Source organism: Haliotis rubra, unplaced genomic scaffold, assembly GCF_003918875.1.
Source record: "Haliotis rubra isolate DU_JTF1 unplaced genomic scaffold, ASM391887v1 Scf1111, whole genome shotgun sequence".
Lineage (NCBI taxonomy): Eukaryota > Metazoa > Mollusca > Gastropoda > Lepetellida > Haliotidae > Haliotis > Haliotis rubra.
Window position 1 is genome coordinate 68054 of NW_025765017.1, and position 27722 is coordinate 95775.

Consider the following 27722-nt stretch of genomic DNA (forward strand, 5'->3'; position numbering starts at 1 on the left):
TGCTACGTTTTGGCGATTGATATTGCTATGTGCAAACAGAAAATGGAAAAATGTTACTTTGCAAGCCAAAATGTTAACAAAGATAATTTTAGGTGTCCCTAAACACTTTTTCACAATATCAAAGACACGTTGTATGTTCACTAATGCAAATCAGCAAAAAAATGTTATAAAAGACTGTATCATAGGAAAGATTCGTTTACAATTTTACACACTCTACAACAGTTGTTTCTTGCTTTAACAGTTGAAAAAAAGGTGACTTTGTATGGTTTATCTTTGTCTCAAAGCAGAATTTTATTTCAGCCTTTCTTTTGGTCTTCTAAAGCACTGGTTTATTTCGGCATGGTCGAAAATAGGACAATTTAACTCTTCTGAGAAAGATGCATTTCACCTAAATATAAATGCATTTGAGACATTGTTTTCGTGATTTGCATAGAACTGTGATTATTTGTTAACTAATACCTTCTAACATATCTTTGATAATTTATAAAGGTAGGAGCATAACGTATCTTTTGGCGTTTAATGTATGTGGACACCAACTCTTATTGCGACTGTACCCAATATATTCGAAATTAGATCAATCAGACAGACAGTTTATTCAGTGTTTTAGGCCAAACGACCCATAGTACTGTTACATATTTTCAATTTGTTTATACTTATCACGTTGTACATCTACATATAAACACATTTTTCAGACAACGAGCAACAGAGGTAATAACATCTTCATTCTTAGAATTTAGAAGATTTATCATGAAATATTGATCCTTTTACCCTGTACATAAGTTTGGAAGGTATTTATTTTGCAGGTGTCGATAGTATTTACACACAAATAACACATGAAAATCATCTTCGATCTGGTTACTATTACATTTTACACATAAAAGGTCACTTGGATTCAAATTGTTACATTTACGCTCAGAGTTTACATTGAAATCATGCAAGGAGATCCTGAATTTACAGAAAGCTATTCTCAAAGATTTGTCATGTAATACAGTTAAATATGTTTCTGGCTCTAATAGCGATATTACAAGAGCATAATGAGAAAGATATTTGGATGAATGTACATAAGAATGCCAATCTTGGTAAAATATGTCTATTAGTCTTTGTTTAAGAATAAAATTAAACATCTTTTATCACTGATATCCTGTGATATCCAAACATAAGAATACCCACACATGAAAAGAATATTTCTAATACCAGACACCAAGCTATTGTTACCTTTGTCATCTAATTGTTTTATGGTTCGTAAGAGGCATATAGATGTTGGTATTCAAGTACAAGCCAAAATGTTATGGATGCCCAGAAACGTGTATACAATAAAGAAGGAGTTGACATCCATAACATTTTGTCTTATAATTGTTTTAACATAAAATAACATCGATATGGGTATCTATAAACATCCATACTTATTAACCTTATCGAAAAGCTAACTGCTCTTAACTGTGTTGATATAAAAATATAATATCTACCTGTTACGCCAAGAATCGCTCTGTTGGAAGCATATTAACCGACACCTAAGTATTTCTTAAAATAAAAAGGTTGTATTTTTCTCTATAGTCATGGTATTTTACACCCAAATGTTCAGAACCCTATAATAAAATGGGTGCAATCTTGTTATCAACAATAGAAGTAGCTACATTAAATGATAAAAGGTCATTTTGCTTGAACAAATTATAAACAGGCATTATTGCTTTAGATGCGTGAAGTGCTAATGGCTTACATGCTGTAGACCATACTAGTCTAGAAGACATCATAAATCCTAAATAGATATAATATGAAACTACCTTCATAGTTGTATTACAATATGTCCATTTTTCAAATCTATTTACAATACATCCATTTCTAAAATTAGATCAATCGCTGCATAGCACATCACAAAACAAGAGCAGTTTGAAGACTGGTATGTCAATTAAAGTGCTTAACGTATATGTGTTGACTAAATGACAATTGTTTCTTGATTTTAAACATAATTCATCTTACTTTCAATACTAATGGTTGTGTAGAAAACAATTTCCAACATTCGAAGACAACTAAGTGTTGTTTGTAGGAAACGAATCCAGTACAATGAAAGTGCTTAAACCACCAAAAAGAACAGTAGTGAAGGAGTAGAAAACGTACCGATGCCAGCATGTCATTGATTTGGACTGAAATTGTCACTGAGTTTAACTTCTAAAACCAAATGTGACATTCTAATAATCCATTTTACATCACTGTTTTATCAGATTTCTGGTCATGCACATAACCAAAATATAAGGGCCTCTTTTTTCTCTCAAATTATTTTCTAATTTCATATTTGTACAACTTGTGCATAACATGCTATAATATTTTTACCCATGGACAACCCCCTCTCTGCAGGTCATACAGTATATCGTACGGATGAAAGACGTCCGGATTCAAACTCACATCATTAGAGTTTACAACTAGACAATTAATCATTCTGAAAATTCAAATCATCTACTTTAGACTGCTTTACATGTCAACTTCGCATATGAAGGAATATCCCCAATAGGAACATGAAATGTCGTGAAAACCAGACGATTCTGAGGCCAGACACTTTCCCCATCTCGCGCCGCAGTCGCGATTAGGTTGACCTTTCTTCCACCTGAAGTAGGTTGCAATGTCACCAGTCGAGTACTTCCAGCCTTCACCCTCTGTACACATGCCATCGATACGAACTGAAATTATGTGTAAATGATGTCATTTAGTTTAGCGTAAAACAGTAATAACTAGTTTAAATACATGTTTCGTCAGATTGCTGGTTATGCACAAACCCAAAGAATAAGGGCCTCCTCTTTCTCTCAAAGTCTTTTCCATATTTTCCAGTTGTTCTACGTTCAACTTGTGTATCGCATGCTTTAATTGTTTTACCAATAACTCTTACTATCCTCACAGTTCACTCTTTTCAGGTCATACAGATTTTCGTAAATATAATAGACGTCCAGATATAAGACTTAGTTCATATGATAGGTGACTTGACACTTCACCAAAATTAAACATTGTGACGTTATTTCTTTCACTGTACCAGGTCAATGGTTGCACCACTGTTACTTTAACTGGATTTCTCGTTTGTAGAGTTTGTGTAAAATTTAGAACTACAAGAGATTCAAATCAAATGCTTATTTTACTTACTTGCAAGTTAATTACGAATGGCTATACTTCTCGATATATGGGTAGATTTCAGGCAAAAATAGTGAGTGAGTTTAGTTTTACGCCGCTTTTAGCAATATTCCAGCAACATCACGGCGGGGCTCACCAGAAATGGGCTGCACACATTGTGCCCATGTGGGGAATCGAACACAGGTTTTCGGCGTAATGAGCAAACACTTTAACCACAAGGCTACCCCACGGCCCCTCAGGCAAAAATAGCCAGTATGTCACATCAGTGTATTTAGTAATAAACGCATATCACTAAAAGTTTGAAAAGTGTTATTCAAATCTTCAAGAGTGTATCAGTACTCAAGTAATAAGAAGCTTTCTACATATTTTTTGTTGACCTCTAGATAATATTCCTAAATATGGTGCACCGTTTTCGATCTGCCTTGTTTCTAATCTAATTGCCAAGTTCGGATTGGATATCTTTTGAAACACCGAGATTTGTTCGGATTTCTGAGGCCACTTTGGCTTCGAGAACGGAGACAGGCCTTGTTGGAGAGATTCAAAAGTGTTCTTAACATTATTTCTTGGGCCTGTTGCTTAGTGCTGCTGTCACTTATTTTTGACCTCGTATTGTTACGTTGACTACAAACCTAAACATTAGTATCTGAAAAATATTCACATTTTATCACAACCCAGTAATCTCAGTATGGAGCGAGTGACATTACAGCTGCAGTGATCATAGACTCACCAATGCAGTATCTCAAAACTACGGCTATTGAAAACAACAACGCTCATGTCTGGAGAGATTCCTGTTCTCTTAGGGCAACCGTTGGCGACTTCATTCCACACCAATACGGGGAATTGTGAGGTATCAGTGACGTACATTCTTCTCGGATACAAATTCTGTATTGGGTTTCACCAAATGTTTCCTTGTTTTGTCGTGATTTTCGTTTTTCACAACCACAGTCATATATGTGGAAGATACAGTCAGATTCGCCCAATCGATCCTTATAGTGGGGGTTTCGTATGATTACAGAACATATTGTGTCGCTATTAATTAAAAAAAGTTGTAAATAAAGATACAATCGGTAGCGTGTAGTATTACCACGCTATCTACCAAAATATATAGAATGTGCGTTTCCCCTGTACAATTGTATTGATAAATAGTTTATGTTGGGATACAGCGGAGGTCTCATGGTTTAAGGTTCTGGTGTGGGACTTCGATTAAATACTTATGCGATTCGTAAATTGATGGCTGTGCCGTTTGTAATAATATAGATATATTTTAAACATAATGACAGTGACTACCAACAAGTGAAATATTGACAGATAATTCCTCTCTCTCAATGCAACAACAACATGCAAATATCGGGAAAATAGAAAGTAGACATCTACTTGTTTTTTTAATAATTCATGTGAATGCTTACCAATTCCATTTGTCCAAATGGCAAATATGAGTTCATCCTTTGCACTTGAATTGATTCTGATGAGATGACCTCCCTCAGACGCGCAGATGCTAGTAGCCGAAGAGCGCGACGTTTTAACGTCACCGTGTATTTTGAAACACACATTCATCGTGGAATTGAAATCATATCCAAGATGACTTGGGCAACGATGTCCATCTGAAATAAACATTCTCTATTACAGCCACGGAAATTGTATACACACAAAAATAAAAACAGGTGACACTCTGAGTGAATGAAGCATCAGGGAATACCGTGACACTTTCCTAACCCTGCCATTGAGGATGTATCGGAATGTGAGAATAAATTAACAGTTTTTAATGAGTGATGTGTAATTTTAGATCTTCCAAAGGTTGGGGAAACAGGATCTGCGGAATAACGAGGTCCTAGGTAACGAGGTTGAATTTTTTTACTCGGTCTCGGGCATCGGAAAGGGGCTTCGCACAATCTAACAAACACTGATATGTAATTCCGGAGAAAAACCCCTTCTGTGTTTGGGCGTACGATATTTAGGCAAGAAATAGGCATAACCAGAGAATTAGCGCCCCTTTCTTCCTTTTCCTCTTCTGCTTCTTCATGTATGCACGTCTGAATATCTCCTCAGACTGGCAAAATCAAAACTTAGCCAAGAGGCTTCACATAAGCTTCAGTTAGATTACAATGTTTTATGCATGTACAGCAACAACCTCAAATTGTCAGTATCTGTGTTTCCCTATTTCAGCTGGAGAACCAATGCTGTTATGTCTGCTCAGCATGGTTGTGATATTCCATAAGAGAAAAACTGAGAAAGCCCTGTATTCCAAAGCACACTTTATAAAGTAACGTGTTTCAGAGACGTTTTCAGAGGGGCGGTGATGAAATGGTTAAAGCGATCGTTCATCAAGCCGAAGATCCGGGGGATTCGGTACCCAGATGGGTACAATGTTTGAAGTCTATTTCTCCTGCATTTATTTTGCTTGGATATTCCTAAATGCCGTGTAAAATCATACCAACTCATTGTATTCAAGGTCTCCGTGTGAAAAGATACGTTAATTTTGATGGTTTAAGCGATCGTTCGGATAGCAAAAGTGATGTAAGTCCCCATGGACCCTAGTGTGGTGATCTACCTTCAGTTGTTGGTGATCTATAGCCCGTTTTTATTATCTTAGTGATTTAATTTTTTACGACAGCGTACTAGTTTTCAATTTATATCTGTGATGCTCTAAGACTTTTACTGTCCTCTGGTGACAGATTTTTTACGTTCTAAATTTATTGATTTTAATATTGATATAAATTAAAATATTCTCGTCACGATATGGCTGAAATACATGTATTGCCGATGTGACGCTAAATGTTAACTGACTCACTCACTCATCTTGGTGTATCTAATGGAATTAATGACGTCAGTTCAATCACCTTTGGGGACACAGATAGTCGAAAACCTGTTCGAGAAGATTTCCAGACAATCACCCTTACCTCTGTTGGTGTTGTAAATGTCCAAGTCAGTATTGATGTCAGCTCCCCAGAAGGGAACTTCAAGCCTGCCTGGATAGGTGTAGCACTGTTTGTTGTTCCTGCTGTAAATCAGAGAGACACACTGCTGGTTTCTCAAGCAAGAGCTGAAGCAGTCTAACACGTTGCCCACATTTGTTGGTGGAGCTATGTCCGCGGGGAGGAAGTGCACCAGAGACAGATGTAGCTGAAGTCTGACAAGCGCCATGGTCCAGCTTCTAGCTATATGAGGTTATAACGAACATAAAGGAAGAACTATTAAGATTTGGGTATTTTCTTTTATCAGCCAGTTAGTCATAAACATGTTAGCTGATATAAGTGGTGATCTTTTGAATAATTTTATGTTATAGTCAGGAACAATGGGCTTGATTTTCAATTATTGAATGATCTGTTCTTCTAGCCGGTATTACCTGATATCAGGTGTTAAGTCAAAACGAGAAACTTAACTAAGGTAATCAGACTCTTTTGCGAAAGGATTACTTTTTTTATAATAAACTTAAGGCTAAGATCAACAAATTATATTGAAAGAATTAAACAGTTCGGAGCTGATTATATTGACACATATCGTTCATTATAACACAAAACAAGCATAAACAGGCGGTGTTTCGTGAAGACATTTTGCCTGGTAGTGAAACTAATCTTTGAAACAAGCTCTTACTGTACTTAAAAACTGATCATCTCACATGTTTCTATCAATTCGAGTATGACTGATGCAGCAGTGATACCTCTGTATAATAGCAATATTTAACGCTACATAATCAAACATATGATACATAGAGAATACTACACGAGGTCTCATTACATACGAATTATACGAAACGAGTGTCCTTCCTATGGTATCTGACCGAGCGAAAGCGAGGTCAGATAGCATAGGAAGGTCACGAGTTACGTATAATTCGTATGTAATGAGACCGAGTGTGGTATTTTATTTATTACCCACGTCTTACATGCATTTAAATTGACAAAATAGCGTATTTTTGTTATGTTTTTGGTTTCAAACCGAAACCGGTTTCATAAAGAGGTTGGGGAAGAGTTTTGTACTGTAGTACAATATTTGCATGACGTCACACTAATGACGTCACTGCCATGGTAACCGACGTCACGATGCATGTCAGTCGTCATCGCCTCGTACAGCCTCCTACAGTAAACTACTCTGTTGCACCTCGTTTCTTGGTTTCCAGTTGCTTCATTCAGCTGACATCACTGGTGGAAACATTGCGTTTATGTTTTTCGACAGATATAATGTCTCAGTTCGACTCACAATTAAACAGCGACACGGCAACGTTCGCAATGTTTACATTCCCACAATGCATGTAAGTTGTAGAATGAATGAATTCACGTGTTTGTTATGAATGAAAAAATAGTTACGTCAGAATGTGACCTAATTGAGAGGTCATCGGTTATCCAATCAAATCGTTAGAATTTCAGGTCAAGTCGTTACGACACAGGTCAACGCGATACGACACTCGTGTGACGTACGAGATTAATATGCAACTACCCATACGTTGACCACGTGGGTAATAAATAAATATACACTCAGTTATGTACGTGAAAGTGTATCTCAATGATATTACATGTACTTACAAACTCATAAACAGCTGTCCCGATACGTGTGATGAAGACGACTTACGTTCAAGAATGACATTCTCTTTGAATCCAAATACGTTTTCGTTCGGTTCTTTCGTCACATCAAAATTTAATGTAACTGCCGTTTGTTTGTGAAGCCATAACTATAGCTGTATTGATTTTGACAATGCCATCTGATACTCCATACTCCATTTGCTCGATAACTCAGTACATGTCATTAAGTCGGGTTACATAGACGATAAACACAACGCACAGTTCTAACGCACTGAAATTCTTCGTTTAGAATGAAATGTTAAATTAGTAATGAGCTTATTAAAACCTGCATTGGCTATTCAACAATAATAAGTTCTAAATTCCTCTTCAAACAGCCTGTACAAAGACGTTTTCAAACCAAAATTACTTATGACCGATCAAGAGTTATTATCTTTGGAATTTACGAGATAGAGGAAGGGAAATGATGTCATGCAACATCAAAGACATATTGTTTTTTAAAGTTATCAAGTACCATATCTGTATACTGGAGGACATTTTCGAAGAGGGAAGTGTATCAAACGAAAATGGACACAACGTCTTCCATGTTTTTAAATCTGGAAATATATATAAGCTGTAGAAAGTTTCGCGAGAAAGTGTGGGTTGTGTTGCGTAATTTCTCAAAAACAGACTTTCCACTTTACTTTCCATGTTGATTAACATGGTGTTGTTGATTTTATTGTTGTTTTTTGTTTGTTACTTTGTGGGGGGTCTCTGTTGTTGTTTATGGTTTGTTTGTCGTCGTTTCTTGTTGGTTTTTGTTGTTGTTGTTTTGTTGTTGGGGTTATTTGTTTGTTTGTTTTTTAAAAAGTTAATATTAACAGCAAAAGGAAACATTGATACATTGTGTGTTGGCATATTCTGCTAATAAGGGCCCGAAACAAAGTTGTTCATTAGCACAAGAAAATCTAAAAAAGAATCCATGATACAACTACAAGTATGGTATCACTCTGAAAAAAAGCCCTTGCCTCGGGCATTTAACTGAAAACATGTTGTCAACGTCAGAGTATTCTTCAAACCTTTTTATAATTATATTGACTATTAATGCAATACAACTTTCCTACCCGTTTTATAAGGACATTCCGTTCAATATCACAGATACATTAATACAATTTTTCATGTTATGTGTTGACATTTTGGCTTTGATGATAAAATACTTTAAACAGTAAGTTAAGTTCAAAGTCAAATCGAAAGTATTTCAGTCACATCATCACTATAAGAAAATTTAACTAAATAAAAACAAATTTAGACAATTTAGTTGTCTGCAAAGGACAGTAACAATAACGAGAATATCGAAAATATATTTCATACAATGTCATTCTTACTTTATAATTTTAAAAAATGCGATTTCAATTGCCACAAATCATGAAACTAACTTCGTGGAATGAGAACATATATCTATGACGTCACAAATATGCGCGTAGTAATACGTTACGACACAAACTCGGTGACGCAATTTTCTTCTGATCACTCAGTTGACTGCGTTAGGTCATCTAGTTCCTAGTTAGTTTTTTTGTCAAAGCAGGCATTGTTGTCAACAAATCTTACCTTACGTTTGAAAAATAACAGCAAACCTGTGTGGACTTCAGAAAACCTTCAATTAACAAATTGAACGACAAGTACACTTTGATGTTCGCTTGACATTGTGCACCTGGACTCCTGTGCCATATGCTCGCTGACACTGACAATCGGTCGGGGAACTGGTGTTGGTATCTTCGTAAGCCTATGACTTTCTATCTGCACTTCGTAATCCACTCCATCCATTATAACCAGACATGAATTTTCTTGGATCAAAGCACTGACACTACCGCAACCACGACCGTCAATCCGAATATGACCTCCCTAATTTGCATCGATATCCGTATATGACCCCAACGGGTACCGAAAATATCCGTTTGCTTTATCCTGCCGAGAATGCCATCCATTGTATGATAAAAACAGTGACATAAATAAATGTTGATTACAGTCAATATATTTTGCCAGATAACAACCACACCTACGAGTACGCCAAATGGCACAGAAACATATCTCTACAGCTGCATGCTGTGGAATGTTCTGCAACATCCACACGATTCGAGACTTATCTGGATAGTTTATGAAATACGATGACATACGAAGAGTGGAATTTTAATGGTCATGAACGGGACGACATTCTGAGAATTATTGGAATATATAATAAAGAAGAATACAGAACAAAGATGTATAATGCAAGAAGTACAAATCTAATTACTATTTTTACCTTAAATATACTTCCTTTTCTTGGCATTGCCCAATCTACCAATACATACGATGTAAATATTCAGTCATTGTTAGCGTTGTTTTGAAAGAAAACACAACAATGTAAAACGAGAAACTTTTGTTTTTATTCCAAAACATCTGTGTAGCAAAATACAAAGAAAAACGGGGACAATTGTTGACCAAACCTATGCCGAATATCGAATAACAAGGATCACTGAATACATACCACCACACCATATATAGAACCATTTAATAGATACCATGTATAGGGCCAATAAATTCATATGAAACCATAACATGGACCTCTGAATACATACCACTACACCACATATAGGACCACTATATCATATACAGGACCACTTGGAATACATACCACTACACTATGTACAGGGTCCCTCTGTACATACCACTACACCATATATAAAACCATTGAATAGATACCATGTATAGGGCCAATAAATACATATAAAACTACATAATGGACCTCTCAATACATACCACTACACCATATATAGGACCACTAAACACTGCATTACATCGTAGATATACCAACTGTACATGTGCCACTGCACTGTGTGTAGGACCATTGAATATACACCACTAAACATATACTCAGCAGCAATAAAAACGTCGGTACGAATTCAAAATTAGATAGGCACTGTAATCAAATTATTACAGAAATGGACATAATAAGCGGATAAAAAAATGTTTTTGTGTCCAGTATCTTGACACATCAATGAATAACTCTGACAGTATCTAGTGTGACCATCACGAGCGGCAATAACTGCAGCACAGCGTCAATGCATGGAGTGCACCAATCTGTTGATGAAGGCCATTGGCACCTGGAACCACACTCTGAGAAAGGCCTGGTGCAATAAATCGGCTGTGTTCGGCCTTGGTATGACATAATTCAGTCTCCTCTGAATTTCATCCCAAAGATGTTCAATTGGGTTTAAATCAGGACAAAGGGGTGGCCACTGCATAATGTTGACACCATTCTGCTGTAGGAAGTTCCGTGTAGCTCTGGCAGTATGGGCCCGGGCGTTATCATGCCGGTGACGTGAAAAATGTGGTATGACTTGGGGTCTGAGAACTTGGTCGATGTAGCGCACCACTGTGATGCCGCCTCATCTCCCTGGACCAAGGTTCTGGAACACCACAGGACCCACTCTCTGGTACAGGCCTATTCCACCCCAGACCATGATGCTTGCACCTCCCCATGAGTCTCTTTCCATAACACATTGGTCTGAGTAACGCTGGCCACGTCGTCGCCATCTGCAGTTGACACGCAGTACCGACTCTCATCTGTGAATAGAACAGTTCTCCATTGCCTGAAGTGATTGGCGACGGCTTGTAGATTGTGCAGTGTGGCAAGCAGCTTCTAGTCTTCCTAGCGCCTGGTTCCTCTGAGCTGTCGTGAGTCGCGGCATCCTGCTGACGTTGTAATGTGAATGTTTCAACCTGGTTTCGGGGTGCATTTTATAGGGCTGGTCCTTGTGAACAGCACGTGTAGCATGAGTTGCATGAAAAACATGGAGAACACTGTACCATCTCCGAGATCAGGTTGCGTTTTTGAGACCATTTCCTCGGTTCCATTCTGAGTTTGGGAAGGAATGTCTTTGCTCAGGTAGAGTTGGAGATGTTGTCAAAAACATACAATCAGAACATTAAATGAGTTTTCAGTTATCCGTTTCTGCGAAGAGAAATTCCAAACTGACGTTTCTTTTGCTGCTTTAGGTATGACCCCTGGATACATACCAATACACCATATATTTAAGGCCCGTATGTGATGCGATAACAAGCATTAATCAACAAACATCCTGTGAACTGAGAATGAAATTGTGTTACCTTATAGAACATCGTAAGATTTCACATATTACCATAGTTTCGTTCAGAATGGAACTGCATTCTACCCACTTACATTCTATTACATTGTCAACAATAATGAATGCGAACTTGTGGGAAAAGCACAATGTCAATTTATGCTATCCATAAACCTTCCAATGCATTATTCCAAATACGTTCATTTGTGTAGTGTTGTTTGCACATGCATTGCCACATATTATTTGAAAAGAGTATTTATAACTTTGTAATGTAAATAAAGTTTTAGCACATGAAATTTCACCCTTTTTACATTGCAATTATTTTAAATCATAAAAATTAATGATGATGTCTATTTTGAGTGAACGAGAAACGATGACCGAGTGATTGAGACATAAATTATCTTATATTTGGATCGTTTAGCAAATAAATGGTGGGAATAATCATGTGAAGTTTTATCTCTGTTAGTCTACTGTTGTTTTATCATGAGATGTTCACACCGAACGCCAACAATGGTCGTTTAACACTTTGGCCTTTCTCTCAAATAATTCCTTTATACACATCTACCACTAAGCTCCAAACGTGTGAGGTGTACATAATAACACAGGAAAATGATAAAGTACATTGATTCAATGAAGATTCAGGAGGAAATGAATTTGCTGCCACATACTGTACCGTGTGTGAAATGTTGTACGTTTATTTTTTAAAAATACGTTTAATGATTGATGAGTTGCGTGAAACAGGGAATTACACAGATTTTATTTCAGTGCAGTCTTAAACTGACAGAACTGTTGTTCTGTTGTTCTGTCACTCTTTCCTTCCGTTTAGTACATGTCAACCTTTTCTGGGGTTTTAACATTGTAGAACATGAGGTTATCTTGCAAATATGAACTCACCTACAAAGATATTTTGACAGCATTATGATTTGTAACATATTGGATAAGAATGGCTTTTTTACAGAGAAAATGGAATTACTGAACTGTTCAGGTTGTACGTATTTTATAAGTTAAATTACGCTCTCGCAAATAACGTGTACAGTGTAATCAAAAACCGCCCGAAAGGGTCATACACACAGGGGAGGTACCAAGACCTAGTGCGATTATAAATTATTAGAAAATGTGAAATTATTTTAAGACTATAAGAGGAAGTATTAGAGGAAACCTTTAAAAACTATGCATTCCTATAATGTCTCTCTTTTAACAACCGAAAACAACCATTGCACACAACGTTAGCAGTATTCATTGTGTATAAATGACATACTTGTACAACCGATAACTAATTAGAATACAGCACATGGACCCAAGTGCGAGAAATGTGGAATTTCAGAACGTTTGATCCTGAAAGTATGTTTCTTTCATCATTATTAAATTCAAATACTCAAAACTGCATTGAACATGCTTTTTTCGAGGTTGACAAAGAGTTATAAGTTGCCCCTTTACACCCAATGTATTGGAACAATCACCATTCAGGATATAACCAAACATAAAAGCATTATGAATATGGAAATTCAGGTGGTACACTTATATATGCAGACAAAATGGCGAATATTCCTGCTTTTTAGTATTCATCTTACCAGTGATTGTCTAGAATACTCTTTCAAGTATTTAATATACTCTTCTTCTCCTTAAAGCCTCTACAACGAAGCACAAAGCAAAGCTCCTTCTACTAAATCCTGAAAATTAATATCAAATATACAATATAGTCATCCCTATTTTTATACAGCTAGGTACAGTAGGTATGTCAGTATCGAAGTTGTGACAACCACATTCAAATCATGGTAATTCCTGTCCACATGAAAAGGATTAAAGTGAGTTTTGATAATGTTAAGAGAAAGGCACAAGTCTTAACCATAACAAAGTGTTGTTAAAAAGGAAAGTACCCACAACTACCAACGCGTTTTACTACCAGAAGTAACAGGAGTAACAGAGTAGAAAACGTATCACTGTCCGGCTAGTGTTGTATACAGTTCAGATCGTTCCAGACGATTGATCATTAATAATTACAATTCTTTTACTGCTTTATATATTGATTTCACATATGAATGGACGTAGTTTACAACAATTGATGTCGTTAAAACCAGCCGAGTTTGAGTGCAGACACTCCCCAAGTTTTCCACAGTTGCTATTGGGTTGAGTTTCCCTCCATCTGAAGTAGGTTACATTGTCACCATTCGAGTACTTCCAGCCTTCGCCCACTGTACACATGCCGTCAATATGACCTGTAATTATGTATAAATTATGTCATTTAATTTAGCCTCCAAACATATTTTAACAATACATTTTATCAACTTTAGTTTTATCAGGTTTTTGGTTATGAACAAAACAAAAGATAAATGCCTTCTTTTCCCTCAAAGTATTTTCCAACTGCACATATTTTCAAATTAGGCATCACATGTTATAATCGTTTTATTCATACAATGTGCTATATGCTTAATTCCCTCTCTACGGGTCATAGAGTATATCGATAAAAGACGGTTCAAACTGACATAATTAATGACTTGACACGTGACGAAAAGTTGAAGGCACACTATCACGCCACACTTCTCTAAATATCAATATTGCATTTCTCTCAATAATACTAACTATCAGCCCCAGCGAAACTACCATATAATTAATTCCGGAAAAAAATACGTATTAAGATTACAATATGAAATTAAAAAGTTCGAATGAATTAATGCAACGTTGCATTAAATCGACACTCGCGTCCTCTACCAACGTAACTTTATTTCAAGCGAACCCCATAGAGTTATGTCCCTTGGAACGCTCTTTACGAGTATCCTGTACCGCAACTTGTGTTTGAGGCCAATTCGGCAAACACCGACAACACCGCATGCGACAGATTTCGATGTACGGAGCAATCGTTTGCATTCCACATATGGCACGTGTTATCTATTTGGAAGCTGTTCGCCTCGAAGTTTCAATTATCGATTTCAGGCAAGTCGTTGGGGATAAGAAGCCTTTTATTGTATCAATAGGACTCTAAAGTGAGTGCATATGCCGCAATATATATATTATAGACCAACATATTGTCGAAAAAGCGTGACATTGTGCCTTTAAAGATGGTGACGTTATTCACTGTACCATGTCAGCCTTTACACCACATTTAGTTCAACTGGGCTTCTTGTTTGTTGGATTCGTGTAAGTGTAAGAACTACAGGATTTTCTATGGAATTTCTATTTCACTTACAGACAAGTTAATAACAAATGAGCTCTCCATGTACATATATGTGTAGATTTGTGGTAGCCGTAGTCAATAGGTCACATCTGTGTATTTAGTTATAACGTGTATTACGAAAATTTGGAAAAGCGTTCTACACTTGTTTTAATGTTTCATCTGAATGCTTACCGTGTCCATTTGGCCAAATGACATACACGAACTCATCCTTTACACTTGAATTGATTCTGATGAGATGACCTCCCTCAGACACACAGATGATGGCAGCCTCATAGTGCGACGTTTCAACGTCACCGTGTATTTTGAAACACACATTCACCGTGGAATTAAAAACATATCCAAGATGACTTGGACAAGAATATCCATCTGAAATAAACATTCTCTATTACAACCACGGCAAATTGAAGTTCCAATAACAAACTGGGAATTTTGACGTTCAGTTAAACCATTTTTCCAATCGTACTCTCATCTTTTTTCGACATGGAAACTTTAAAAGCTAAAACATAAGTAATATTTTCTTCTGTTATGTTTATTCCTCTATTTCCCAGAAGGGGGCGCGCAGATTGTGAAATTACGAGGCCCAAGGTAACTACGAGTATGTTTTATTTTAATCACCCACAATCAGGCCTGGACATCGGAGAGGGGCCCAACACAAGCAATTATTCATTGATGTAACCTAGCGGTGCCAACTGTGCCCTTTGCTTCCGTTTCTCATAGTGCCTCCTACATTTTATCCTCAGGTGAACAATTTGTTGACCTTTTAATGTGTTCACCATGGGTGTCATCGGTTGGGCAGGATACGCTCACCTTTTCGCGAACACCTTGTGGTATGACTATTTGATAGTGGTTCATAAACAAGGCACGGTGCCTCTTGTTTGCGAGAGAAGAATGACGATGTTAAATTATCGATTAAATACTTTGAGCATATACATCAACAACCTCTGTGAAATGGGTTTCTCTAATTCAGCTGGTAAACCAATCCTGTTCTTTACGAAGCTCTTCTTTAGAAATCAGCATGAGTGTGATATTCCATGACAAAAAAAACAACTGAACTAATGTATTCCAAAGCAAACCTTCGAAAGTATTGCGTTTCATATATTTTGTACAATAGCTCCCACTTACTGAGAATCATATTCAGGAGGGCGTCTGTACAGTGGTTACAGCGATCGTTCGTGACGCCAAAGACCATGGTTCATTTAGCCCATTTCTGGTATCTCCCTACCTTGCTGGAACATTGCTAAAAACAGCGTGAAATCTTACTCACTCACTCATTGTATTCAAAAGGTCTCCGTGTGCAAAAGGCTAGTATATTTTTGTGTATCTAATACACATCGACAGACAATCTCCCTTACCTCTGTTGGTGTTGTAAATGTCCAAGTCAGTATTGATGTCAGCTCCCCAGAAGGGAACTTCAAGCCTGCCTGGATAGGTGTAGCACTGTTTGTTGTTCCTGTTGTAAACCAGAGAGACACACTGCTGGTATCTCAAGCAAGAGCTGAAGCAGTCTAACACGTTGTCCACATTTGTTGGTGGAGCTATGTCCACGGGGAGGAAGTGCACCAGAGACAGATGCAGCTGAAGTCGCACCAGCGCCATGGTCCAGTCTCTAGCTATATTGAGAATAATGGCATGCTATAATAAACTGTGGTTATAATGTACTTAAATGGACCACTAATTTACGTTCAATATAACCTTATTTCGTTATATGGATGTCATGTGAAGCACGTGGCAGAGGCCAAAAAAACAGTTGCTTATATCCGTCATTTCGTCATTAGCGTATTTTTTGTTTACTATATTTGTTTGAGATGTAATACGTTACCTGATAAAGATTTTTTCTCAAACAATTCCCTTCAAACTGAATACTGAGCCGTCATACTGCGGGGATTCGGAAACCATTCTATATATATGTTGGTGATGCTGTTAATAATTTTCGCTTACATTCAAAAAAAATAGAACCGATTTCCAATATTGAATTACCTGTTCTTTTAACCACCCATATTGAACCTTCTATCACATGTGAAGTCAAAACGAGACACTAAACTAAGGTAAACTGCCTGTGAGTCAGCCTCATTCGTTAAAGCGGTATTCTTTCATAATATACTTAACCCTAGCGTCAATAAACCGTTTATACTGAACCTGCTATCACGTGTATACTCCGAACGAAAACATTGACTGGGGTAAAGTGCCCATATACATCTTAAATCAGCCTGTTTTGTGTAAGCGGTTTTTTTTCTCAAGGCAAGAGTCAATGAACCATGTTGAAAGAATTACAAAATTTGGAGCAGATCATATTGAAACATACTAAATAACTTAAACCTCTTTAGTTTGATAATAACCAAAAAAAGCATTGACAGACAGACATATATCACATGACGTGTTTCGTGAAGACATGGTACTGTAATTTGCAAAATACTGAAACAAATCTGAAATAGGCACTTTCTCTACTTAAGACTGATCATCTTAATACTCCTTTCTAACAAGGTCGATATGACTGACATACTCAGTCCGATTACTACCTCTTAAAAGTATGTAAAGAGTTCCTAGCCCAATATTTTGAAACAATATAATAGTTTAAGCCTCTTTAGTTTCACTATAACCAAAACAAGCATAGACAAACATACAGTGTTTGGTGAAGACATCCTGCATCTTATTGAAACATTACATTTATATACACTCAGATATGTGCAGGTACCTGATGTTAATAATATTACTCACAAAATGATGAACAGCTGCTCTGATGCGTCTGGTTCAGACGGCTTGCATACAAGAACTACATTCTTATTGAATCAAAAAACGTTTTCGTTCCGTATATTTAAGTTTCAAATTGAACAGTCATGTGTCTGCTAAGCCATAGTAAATAGCTTAATTACAGTGCCTTAATGATTTTGACCACAACATCTCATACAGATGTTTGCTAATAAAGACCAGAATCTATGTAGCGTAGTCAATAATTTCATACACTTAGGTATGCTGGGTTCACATAAGAGGAGATCAATAGACAACTCCAACGCAGTTTTTCATCTGCGCAATGTCTAGTGTCAATTGAAAATCCCAATATCAAACCCTCGATCAATTCAGAACATATTCACAAGTATGTGCTCATTAAAACTACAAGGGCGAGGTCAGGTACAAATACGATACCAACACAACAGACACGTATTGATCGTTGGAATAGAGATAGCGATGATGATATTTGATAGGCCATATATAAGCCATATGTTTTTATTTCCATTTTTATGCTACAATTTCTATTGCAGCAGTTTTATGTTCCCCAATTGAAAGTATTTTAAGTTACAGTGAATAGTGTTTGATTTAAATACGTAGTGTGTACATTACCTCTTATATACAGTACACATACATACAAAGTACATATACAGTCAGTCTGTTATAGCATTTCTAAAAAGTAAATGGAAGGATGACCAGAAAGATTGAAAACTTGCATACTTACAATTAATTAGAAAACGCTATGAATTTTAAAATTCCATAATATTCGCTATTTCTTTTGGAAACCATATAAAATTGGGTTTCACTGCTTTCTTATTTCTTATTCTACCATGGCTACGTGAAATGCTCGAATTTGATTGGTCAATCAATAAAATCAGACGGTATCAATTTGGATTGAATATGCGTCTGATTTCAGGGCGCTTCACTGCGCACGTATACAACACTGTCGCACTACTTCAGCTTGACCACCAACATGACTAATATCAACACAACAGACGTGAGGGAAATGCTGATGAAACATTTATTAAAACTCGAAAAATACAATTATACGATTTCTCCTCCACAATTATGAAGGAACCTCACTATCATAAATATTACCTTCTATTATAAAAATATTCAAACTCAATTATAACACACATCCCCAAACATAAACAAACAATATTTAACATATAAATCAGAAAATCTTGTAAAAATACATCCCTATCTATCGAAATTTGTGAAGCAAAACGTTCGTAGACATTTACCTACCTGGTAAATGGTTTATTTGTTTCCGTCTAGAATGGGAAATTCGCAAGATAACGGTCAGGCGAAACACAAAATTTGCCACTCATACTCCATCATGTCCTGTTGCATCGTTCAAAATGTCAAAAATTGAACCATGAGAATTCCGCTCTCTGCCACCTTCCCCGCAAGGCTGTCACTGCTATGTACGTACACTTTGAAAATCTTGGCCACAATCAAGTCCCAAATAATGAGAACAACAAGTTAGTCGCATGTACACAAAGCAGCACTGTCTCTCTTTCGTCGCATGCCGGGGTGGAGGCACGTACGTGAAATCATGATCGACACTCGCCGGTCATAAAAATCAACAGTCTTTAATGAGTTACAGGTCATAGATCGATCAGAAAAGGATCTATTCTTCGATTCTGCAGGGTTCAGGTTCGACAGTCAGTCAAGTATTTTCCACTGTCACTTCGAATTTCAACCTTTCGCAAAATGTAAACACTGGCTCGTCTGCCAATTCAAACCGTTGCATAACTATCTACTTCCAAGAAAACAAATAGGTCAGACGATTCCATTATAGTGTGGCCAGGCGGGTAACAGTTCATGGCACACAACACAATAGGCTCGTTTCGGTCGTGTGAAGTTATGATTATAAAAACCAAGCTCTTAGGTGTTACATTATTGCATTGAATAAACAGTAGCTTGTTTTCGTTGGACAGAATAGTTTTTATGTTGCAATGTAAAATGTAAAAAATACGAACGGAACCTACCACTCCCTTCACAGACAAGTTCAATCCGCCTCTCGTCCCATGCCGAATTACGCCGTGTCTTCCGCAGGACGAGGAAGTTCGATGTTAAAACGGTTATGGTAGAATGGAGATAAACATACTGTGTTTGGAAATTAGATGAATGTTAGACCGAATTGATAGTCTCTAAATTATGCGTTCGGCTTCGATTGAAATTTAGAGACTATCAATTCGGTCTAACATTCATCTAATTTCCAAACACAGTACGTTTATCTCCTAATTATCATACAACATATACATTTGATTATTATTATCACCACAATATAACGGTCTCCGTATTGATCGTATGAATAGAGATATTGATGACAATATTTGACAAGCAACCACAATGAACAGGCTTCCAAATAACTCTGAGCTGTAAATCCAAGGTGAAACGTGATCTTCACCTCCTGATGCCATGTGAGAAATGATAAGTGTGTGCTTTTGTTACGGTTTAGGAATTGCCGTGACAAAAGGTTTGTCAGTCCCTTTGAACCAGCAAAAAAGAACACAGACAAGTCTAAAATACTCAATAATAATATACTCATGCCAATAATGGTTGTCACCCCCTTCAATATTTTTAATTGGTGGGGTGTGAGGAGTGGGGGCTTGGGGTGGTGAGGGGTGACAAACCATTATTGGCATGAGTATATATTGAATAAATTATGAGCAAGGTTACAATGAATGAACCTTCTAATACAATCTAATACAATATTATGGATTCACAAACCTAAAATATTAGGTCACAAATCTAAAATATTAACTAAATGTCCATAGTTACCGCAGACTTGATGTACTTCATATTTTTTATTGGAAAGTTCTTCCTGTGTTGTTATATGGTTCAGAGATTTGGGGTTTCCATACAGTACCTAATATTTAGCAAGCTCAAGGTAAGTTTTGGAAAGAATGTCTGCATCTTAGCAGATGTGTTCCAAATATTACAGCTAAAGGCGAGATTGGAAGATATTCATTAAAAGTAAACATGTATGTAAAGATAAATTAAATATTGGTCTAGATTACTAAATCAGCATCATAATTCAAATACTTATTAGGCACTTATACAGCTATCAATTTACATTAGCAGAAAAGGGTATAGAATACTGGCCTTTTTAAGGTAAAACGCGTTATATCAATGTGGCTCTGGATATGTCAAAGTGTTGAGTCATGTCCCAACTTTATTAATAACTTTAAACAGAGATATATTGATATTGACAGTCAAACATGGATAGAGAATTTACAAAATATTCCAAGTTAAACTTTTATCGGATTATCAAATTATCTATGTCATCCGAGCTTTATTTATCCCTTATAAAGGTAAAAGTGTATAGAATTGCATTCTGTCGGTTTAGATGTAGCAATCATGGATTAATGATTGAACAAGGAAGAAAACATAATCTTTCAGCATTAAAACGGTTGTTTCCTGTATGTATTATACCAAGACAGGAAAACGAGTATCACTTCATGTTTGAATGTTCTTTTTATGATAATTCAAGATCTGAAATATTACCTAAATATATTTGTGAAAATCACTCACCACAGAAAATGCATTTTCTGGAAAAATCTAATGATTAATTTATATTAACAACCTTGCCAAATACATATTTATTGGCGTAAACAAACGTGCTAAATTTCTAGATATTAAATATCAAAATATTACAATTAATGTATACGTCCATTCACTGTACTGGTACTCAATGGTTGTTTAAATATGTCTCATGATGTATCTGTATTATGGGCCGGTGGCCTAATTACGGAAATAAACTGAACTGAACTGCCGATGTACTGCTTGAAGATTGTTTGCATTAGTTGAGACGAGGTGAGCGGACGATGTTAGCAGACAGATGAACGTAAATCCAAAGCAGCCCTCAAAGTCGTGTCGAACATCTCAACAACCAATCCTTATATGCCTATCACGCAGCTCTCGAGAATTCTAGCAGTAGCTTCGCCTCAATACGGCCATTTAGATCACACTACGATCATGTTGAATTCACTCGAATGAATGCCACAGTCTTACACCGGAAACAGCAAACCGGGAGCAAAATAAGGAGGAGCCTAAGCAAGAGTTCAAACCACACTCAGCGCATTAAACTTTTGTGACCAATAATTTTGTGACCAATCTTAATTAACAAAAACACACTCTCATAACACTTGCCCCACTTTCATAGTCTTAGAACCTTCCATGATGGAGAAGACCAGCTGTTCCAGAAAGTTCAAAATTCCATCACATATTGCACATCATCTTCTCCGAAGGATCATTCTATGGTTTTTTTTAGTTTTCATTTAGATATTTAGATGAAATAAAACAGTGTGAAACATTTTAACTGGTATGCTTTGTAAATAAATAATTAAAAATAAATAAATAAATAAATAAATAATGTTGGTTTATAAATGATAAAGTATATTATCAACTGAGATTGTTAGTACCAGTATCCTTCAAGTTAAAGTATTGCAGAATGATTGTCTCTCTGAACTTCGTCATTGCAATGTTAATATATGCTCAATGCGTTTTCGTTTAAATTCATGGCGGAATGTTGCAAAATATCGCTCACATCTGAAAGGATGGTGTAAATCCAGTTGTGTCCTAGCAGGTGGCAAAAACACCTTCCTCATTGCATAATGTCTACCTTCAGTTGCTGGCGATTTATGGCCGGTTTTTATATTGCGGTCACATAGTACATTAAATTCATGTTGTCATCTCATTATATCCATCCTTTGGTGGCAATCGCTCAGGTACAAATGAACACCAATCACCCCTTGCTCAAAACTCAACATTCAAGAACTTAGTCAAATGATTATGACTGGAATGTCGAGGTCAGTTCAAGATTTGACTCATCAATGGCCAAAATAATACATAATGCAGTTTCAATTTTACCCTTTAATTCACGGTATACATTCTCATGAAGTAGTTGACATCGTACTTTGTACTGGGCATTTAGCATCAAGGCTACGTTAAACCCATCTCAAGCAACCAACCAGTTAGCATTAAAGCGGCGTTCAACCCATCTCACTCATTAATCATAAGTAGGTGTGTTGTTATTTGTATTCACAAAATCTATCCTTGTTGACTCAAGTCACAATGAAAGAACAACACATTAACGTATGCCATGCGCCTTCCTTCACGTAGCATATATTCATGGGATATCCAGAATTGACAATCTCATGAAGTAGTTGACATCGTACTTTGCACTGAGCACCAATCAATCAATCAATCAAATGAAATAAAATATAATGAAATCAATCAATCAATCAATCATTCATTCATTCATTCATTCATTCATTCATTCATTCATTCATTCTGCATTTAGTATCAGAGCGTCGTTCATCTCATTCACTTTGCATTCAACCACAATTTCTGAGGATTGTGTGTTGTTTTATTCGCAAAATCTATCGTTGGTGTTTGACTCAAGTCTCAATGAAAGAACAGCACATCACGAAGAATAGTATAGCCATGGGATATCAAGAAATGAAATGAAATGAATGTAGTTGGAAAGCACAAGGGAAAGTCATTACATTCCCTATGTCCCATGGTGAGATACGGATAAGGTTAGGCCAACCAAATGCTGTTCCTGGTGTTTGGTGGATATGCATTGTAACCTTGTCAACGCTAATGCTAGAATCAACACTTGGTTCATGTAGGAAGACTGATCATCGTTGCAGCTAATGAAACAAACAGAAACACTTCAGATTCTTAACACCCGTGAAGATCCGGGTAAGAATTGATCTTCAGTAACCCATGTTTGTCGTTAAAGGCGGCTAAGGGGATCGGATGATCAGGCTCGCTGATTTGGTTGACACATGTTATCGTATCCAAATTGCGCAGATCGATGCTCATGCTGTTGATCGCTCGATTGTCTGGTCTAGACTCGATTATTTACAGGCAGCCGCCATGTAGCTGGAATATTGCTGGGTACGGCGTAAAACGAAACTCACTCAGATTCTTAACCTGTTGCTCTTAATGCACTTTGAAAATACCTTTGTATCGAGGCATTTAACTAAAAACATGTTCTCAACGTCAAAGTATCATTCCATGTTTTTATGGTTTCACATGATGTTTGGATTACTCTGGATAATTTCCAACCATGATCCAACGGGATAGCATTTTCATATTGATCAGAATGTATAATATAGGAGAGTTGTCTTGATAGAATATGAGTAAATAAACCCAGACTCAAACACTAACACCTCTTGGAAGAGGTATAATTCAAGAAGTATTCCGTGGATTACCAGAGTAATATTCGACAATCAAAAGGACTCTTTTAACTGTTTAAGCTTGCTACAGTTCATTTCATTTATCATTATGATGATAAAACGTACATCCAATGTTTACATTCCTTTTTGGAATGACTTAATTAGGTTTTTACCAACCTAATAACGTAACATTAACCTAGCATTATAATATTACATTCTACCATGGCTACGTGAAATGTTCGAATTTGATTGGTCAATCAATAAAATCAGACTGTATCAATTTTGGATTGAAAATGCGTCTGATTTCACGGCGCTTCACTGCGCACGTATACATCACTGCCGCACTACTTCAGCTTGACCACCAACATGACTAATATCAACACAACATACATGATGGAAATGCTGATAAAACATTTATTAAAACTCGAAAAAGACAATTATACGATTTCTCCTCCACAATTATTAGGGAACCTCACTATCATAATTATAACCTTCTTTTATAAAAATATTCAAACTCAATTACAAATACAGTACACAGCCCCAAACATAAACAAACAATATCTAACATATAAATCAGAAAATCTTGTAAAAATACATCCCTATCTATCCCTATTTGTGGAGCAAAACGTTCGTAAACATTTACCTACATAGTCAATTGGGAAAAGATAACGGTCAGGCGAAACACAAAATGTATGCCACTCATACTCCACCATGCCCAGTTGCATCGTTCAAAATGTCAAAAATTGAACCATGAGAATTCCGCTCTCTGCCACCTTCCCCGCAAAGCTGTCACGGCTATGTTCGTACACTTTGAAAAAAGCTTGGCCACAATCCAGTCCCAAATGATGAGAACAATGTTCCAAGGAATCCCAAGTTAGTCGCATGTACACAAAGCAGCACTGTCACTCTTTCGTCGCATGCCGGGGTGGAGGCACGTACGTGAAATCATGATCGACACTCGCCGGTCATAAAAATCAACAGTCTTTAATGAGTTACAGGTCGTAGGTCGATCAGAAAAGGATCTTCTCTCCGATTCTGCAGGGTTCAGATTCGAAAGTCAGTCAAGTATTTTCCACTGTCACTTCAAATTTCAACCTTTCGCAAAATGTAAACATTGGCTCGTCCGCCATTTCAAACTGTCTACTTCCAAGAAAAATATGTAGGTCAGACGATTCCATTATAGTGCGGCCAGGGCGGTACAGTAACATGGCACACGAAACAATAGGCTGGTTTCGGTCGTGTAGAGTTATAAAAACCAAGCTCTTAGGTGTTACATTATTGCATTGAATAAACAGTAGTTTGTTTTGTTTGGACAGAATATTTTTTATGTTGCAATGTTAAAAAAATACGAACGGCACGTACCACTCCCTTCACAGACGAGTTCAATTCGCCTCTCGTCCAATGCCGGATTACGCAGTGTCTTCCGCAGGACGAGGAAGTTCGATTTTAAATCGGTTATGGTAGAATGGAGATAAACATACTGTGTTTTGAAATTAGATTAATGTTAGACCGAATTGATAGTCTCTAAATTAATCATTTGAATGAAAATGAAATTTAGAGACTGTCAATTCGGTCTAACATTCATCTAATTTTCAAACACAGTACGTTTATCTCCTAATTGATAATGAGCAAACGCATACGCACATGCTCATCCTCACGCACACGCACTCACACCATAGGTTTAAACCTGATATATTTATTTAAAATTTAATTAAAAGGCTAAAAGCTACATTGTAATTGCTTTGGATGTTTGGAAGCGGGTAATATGTTATTGCGACTTTGTACCCAATGTATTCGTAATTGGTCCAATCGCCATCTAGGATATAACCAAACATTATGCATTATGAATATGGATAGTGCAACATTTATATTTTTAGACAAAATGATGATTCTTCCATGATTTTAAACATTCATCTTACCAGCGATTCTCTAGAATACTATTTCAAGTATTCTAACATACTCTTCTACAGCGAAGCACAAAGCTAAGCTACTTTTCATAATACATTATCAAAATCAGTACCGAATGCATAATATAATCATCCATATTTGTATACAGCTTTCCTAAGAAATCTCACGTAGGTAAGTAACTTCTCAACTTGTGACAACCACATTCAATTAGTGATGATGCCTGCCTATACACACTTAAAAAGATATGCCTAAAGTAATATGTAATATTTGAAAGAGAAATGTAAATGAAACTTGAAGATAACTGGGTGTTATTTGTAAGGAAAGTATCCAATACTATCAATTCTTTTAACCACCAGAATGAACAGGAGTAAAAGAGTAGTGTTGTATACAGTTCTGTTCGATAACAACTGATGTCATTGAAACCAGACGAGGCTGAGTCCAGACACCTCACCCATTTGATGCAGTTGCCATTAGGTTGATCGTCCTTCCACCTGAAGTAGGTTATGTTGTCACCATTCGAGTACTTCCAGCCTTCGCCCTCTGTACACATGCCCTCGACATGAACTGAAATTATGTGTAATGATGTCATTTAGCTTAGCTTCCTTGAAACATCTGACATTTTAACAATCAGTTTTACATCAACGGTTTATCAGATGTCTCTTTATGCACAAGATCAAGACATAAGTGCCTCCTTTGTCTCTCCAAGTATTTTCTAATGGTATACATGTTCAAATTGTAGTCACCTGATGTAATGATTTTACCCATTCACCTTACTATCTGGTCCACTCACATCATAAGTGATATGATACGTGGCGAAAATTTAAACATTGTGATGTTATTTCTTTCACTGTACCATATCAATGGTTTCACGAGGATTAGCTTAACTGGGCCGTTTAGTTTAGCCATAGCCAATAGTTCAACTCTGTGTATTTAGTTATAAACGTATATCAGTAAGATTCTGAAAAGCGTTATGCAAATCCCTAAGAGGATTCAAGTATTTGAGACCTAAAGAAATTTTCGAAACGTTTTTGCTGACATGTTGAGGACATTTCCAAATAGGGGGCTCATCTAAGATCGAAGATAGGGTGATTTGGGACCATTTCAAGATCATAGAAGTTCTTGTTAAAGAGATTCAAAAGTGGTCTTAAAATGTATTATTTCTCGGGTCTGTTATATATTTGAGACATCGCATTGTCTTATTGACTTCAAAAATAAACATTTGTGTTTAAATGACATCTGTCCGTACGAAAACTACGGATATTGAAATGTCGGTAGAGGTTCCCTTTCTCCTGGAGCTAACTACAACCGTTGGCGTCCACATTCCACACCTCCTCAGAATCAATGTGAGTCATCAGTTTTACCAAATGTTTGTGTGTTTTGTTTTGTTTCCTTTTCCAGAACTCTTGGTATCATATAAAGGCGTAAGATACAGTCGGTTTCGCCCAATGGACCTTTTATAGAGGACGTTTCTTATGTTTAGGGAAAATATTTGTTCACTTTCAATTGATGTAATATCCAACAACAGTTGTGGAGCTAGATTAAAAAGAGTCGATATAATATACATTCACTGGGGTATAGTATTAGTACTGTAACGCTATCTTCCCAAATCAAGAAGGCACGTTTCCCCTGTGCATCGAAAAAGATGGATATTGGGGTGTTATCATGGCTTAATGTTCTGATGTGGGATTTAAATATTTATGTGTTTCGTTAATTGATAGCTGTGCAGTTTGTGAAAATAGAGATCAAACAGGTGAAATATTCAAAGATGATCTCAACATCAGCCGTTTTGTTGCCGTGACGCTATCTACCAAATATAAAATGCACGTTTCCACAGTACAATTGTATTGATGAATAGTTTAAGTTGGGATACAGTGGACCTATCATGGTTTACTGTTCTGATGTGTGACTTCGATTAAATATCTTTGCGTTTCGTTAATTGATATTTAACAGATAATATCACATTTACTCATAATGGCAGTGGCTGCTAACAAGTGGA

The 27722-nt window shown here is 36.6% G+C and overlaps 1 protein-coding gene across 1 annotated transcript; it reads right to left on the reverse strand.

Annotated features, from left to right (window-relative positions):
- Positions 1–506: 506 nt before the first annotated feature.
- LOC124288508 lies at positions 507–7703 on the reverse strand. The gene is made up of 4 exons (XM_046725033.1): positions 7632–7703; positions 6012–6269; positions 4521–4715; positions 507–2672 (listed from the first exon to the last, which is right to left on the reverse strand). The coding sequence occupies exons 2-4, from the start codon at positions 6253–6255 to the stop codon at positions 2467–2469; spliced, it is 645 nt and encodes a 214-aa protein (XP_046580989.1). The 5' UTR covers positions 6256–6269; positions 7632–7703; the 3' UTR covers positions 507–2466.
- Between the last annotated feature and the right edge of the window lie 20019 nt (positions 7704–27722).

Bases quoted from the DNA above. Each gene is read 5' to 3' on its own strand.
- LOC124288508 (XM_046725033.1), bottom strand. From the start codon at position 6,255: ATGGCGCTTGTCAGACTTCAGCTACATCTGTCTCTGGTGCACTTCCTC. The intron at 4,716-6,011 runs GTAAGGGTGATT...TGTTTATTTCAG, and splicing joins CATTTACAACACCAACAGAG to ATGGACATCGTTGCCCAAGT. The intron at 2,673-4,520 runs GTAAGCATTCAC...ACATAATTTCAG, and splicing joins CATTTGGACAAATGGAATTG to TTCGTATCGATGGCATGTGT.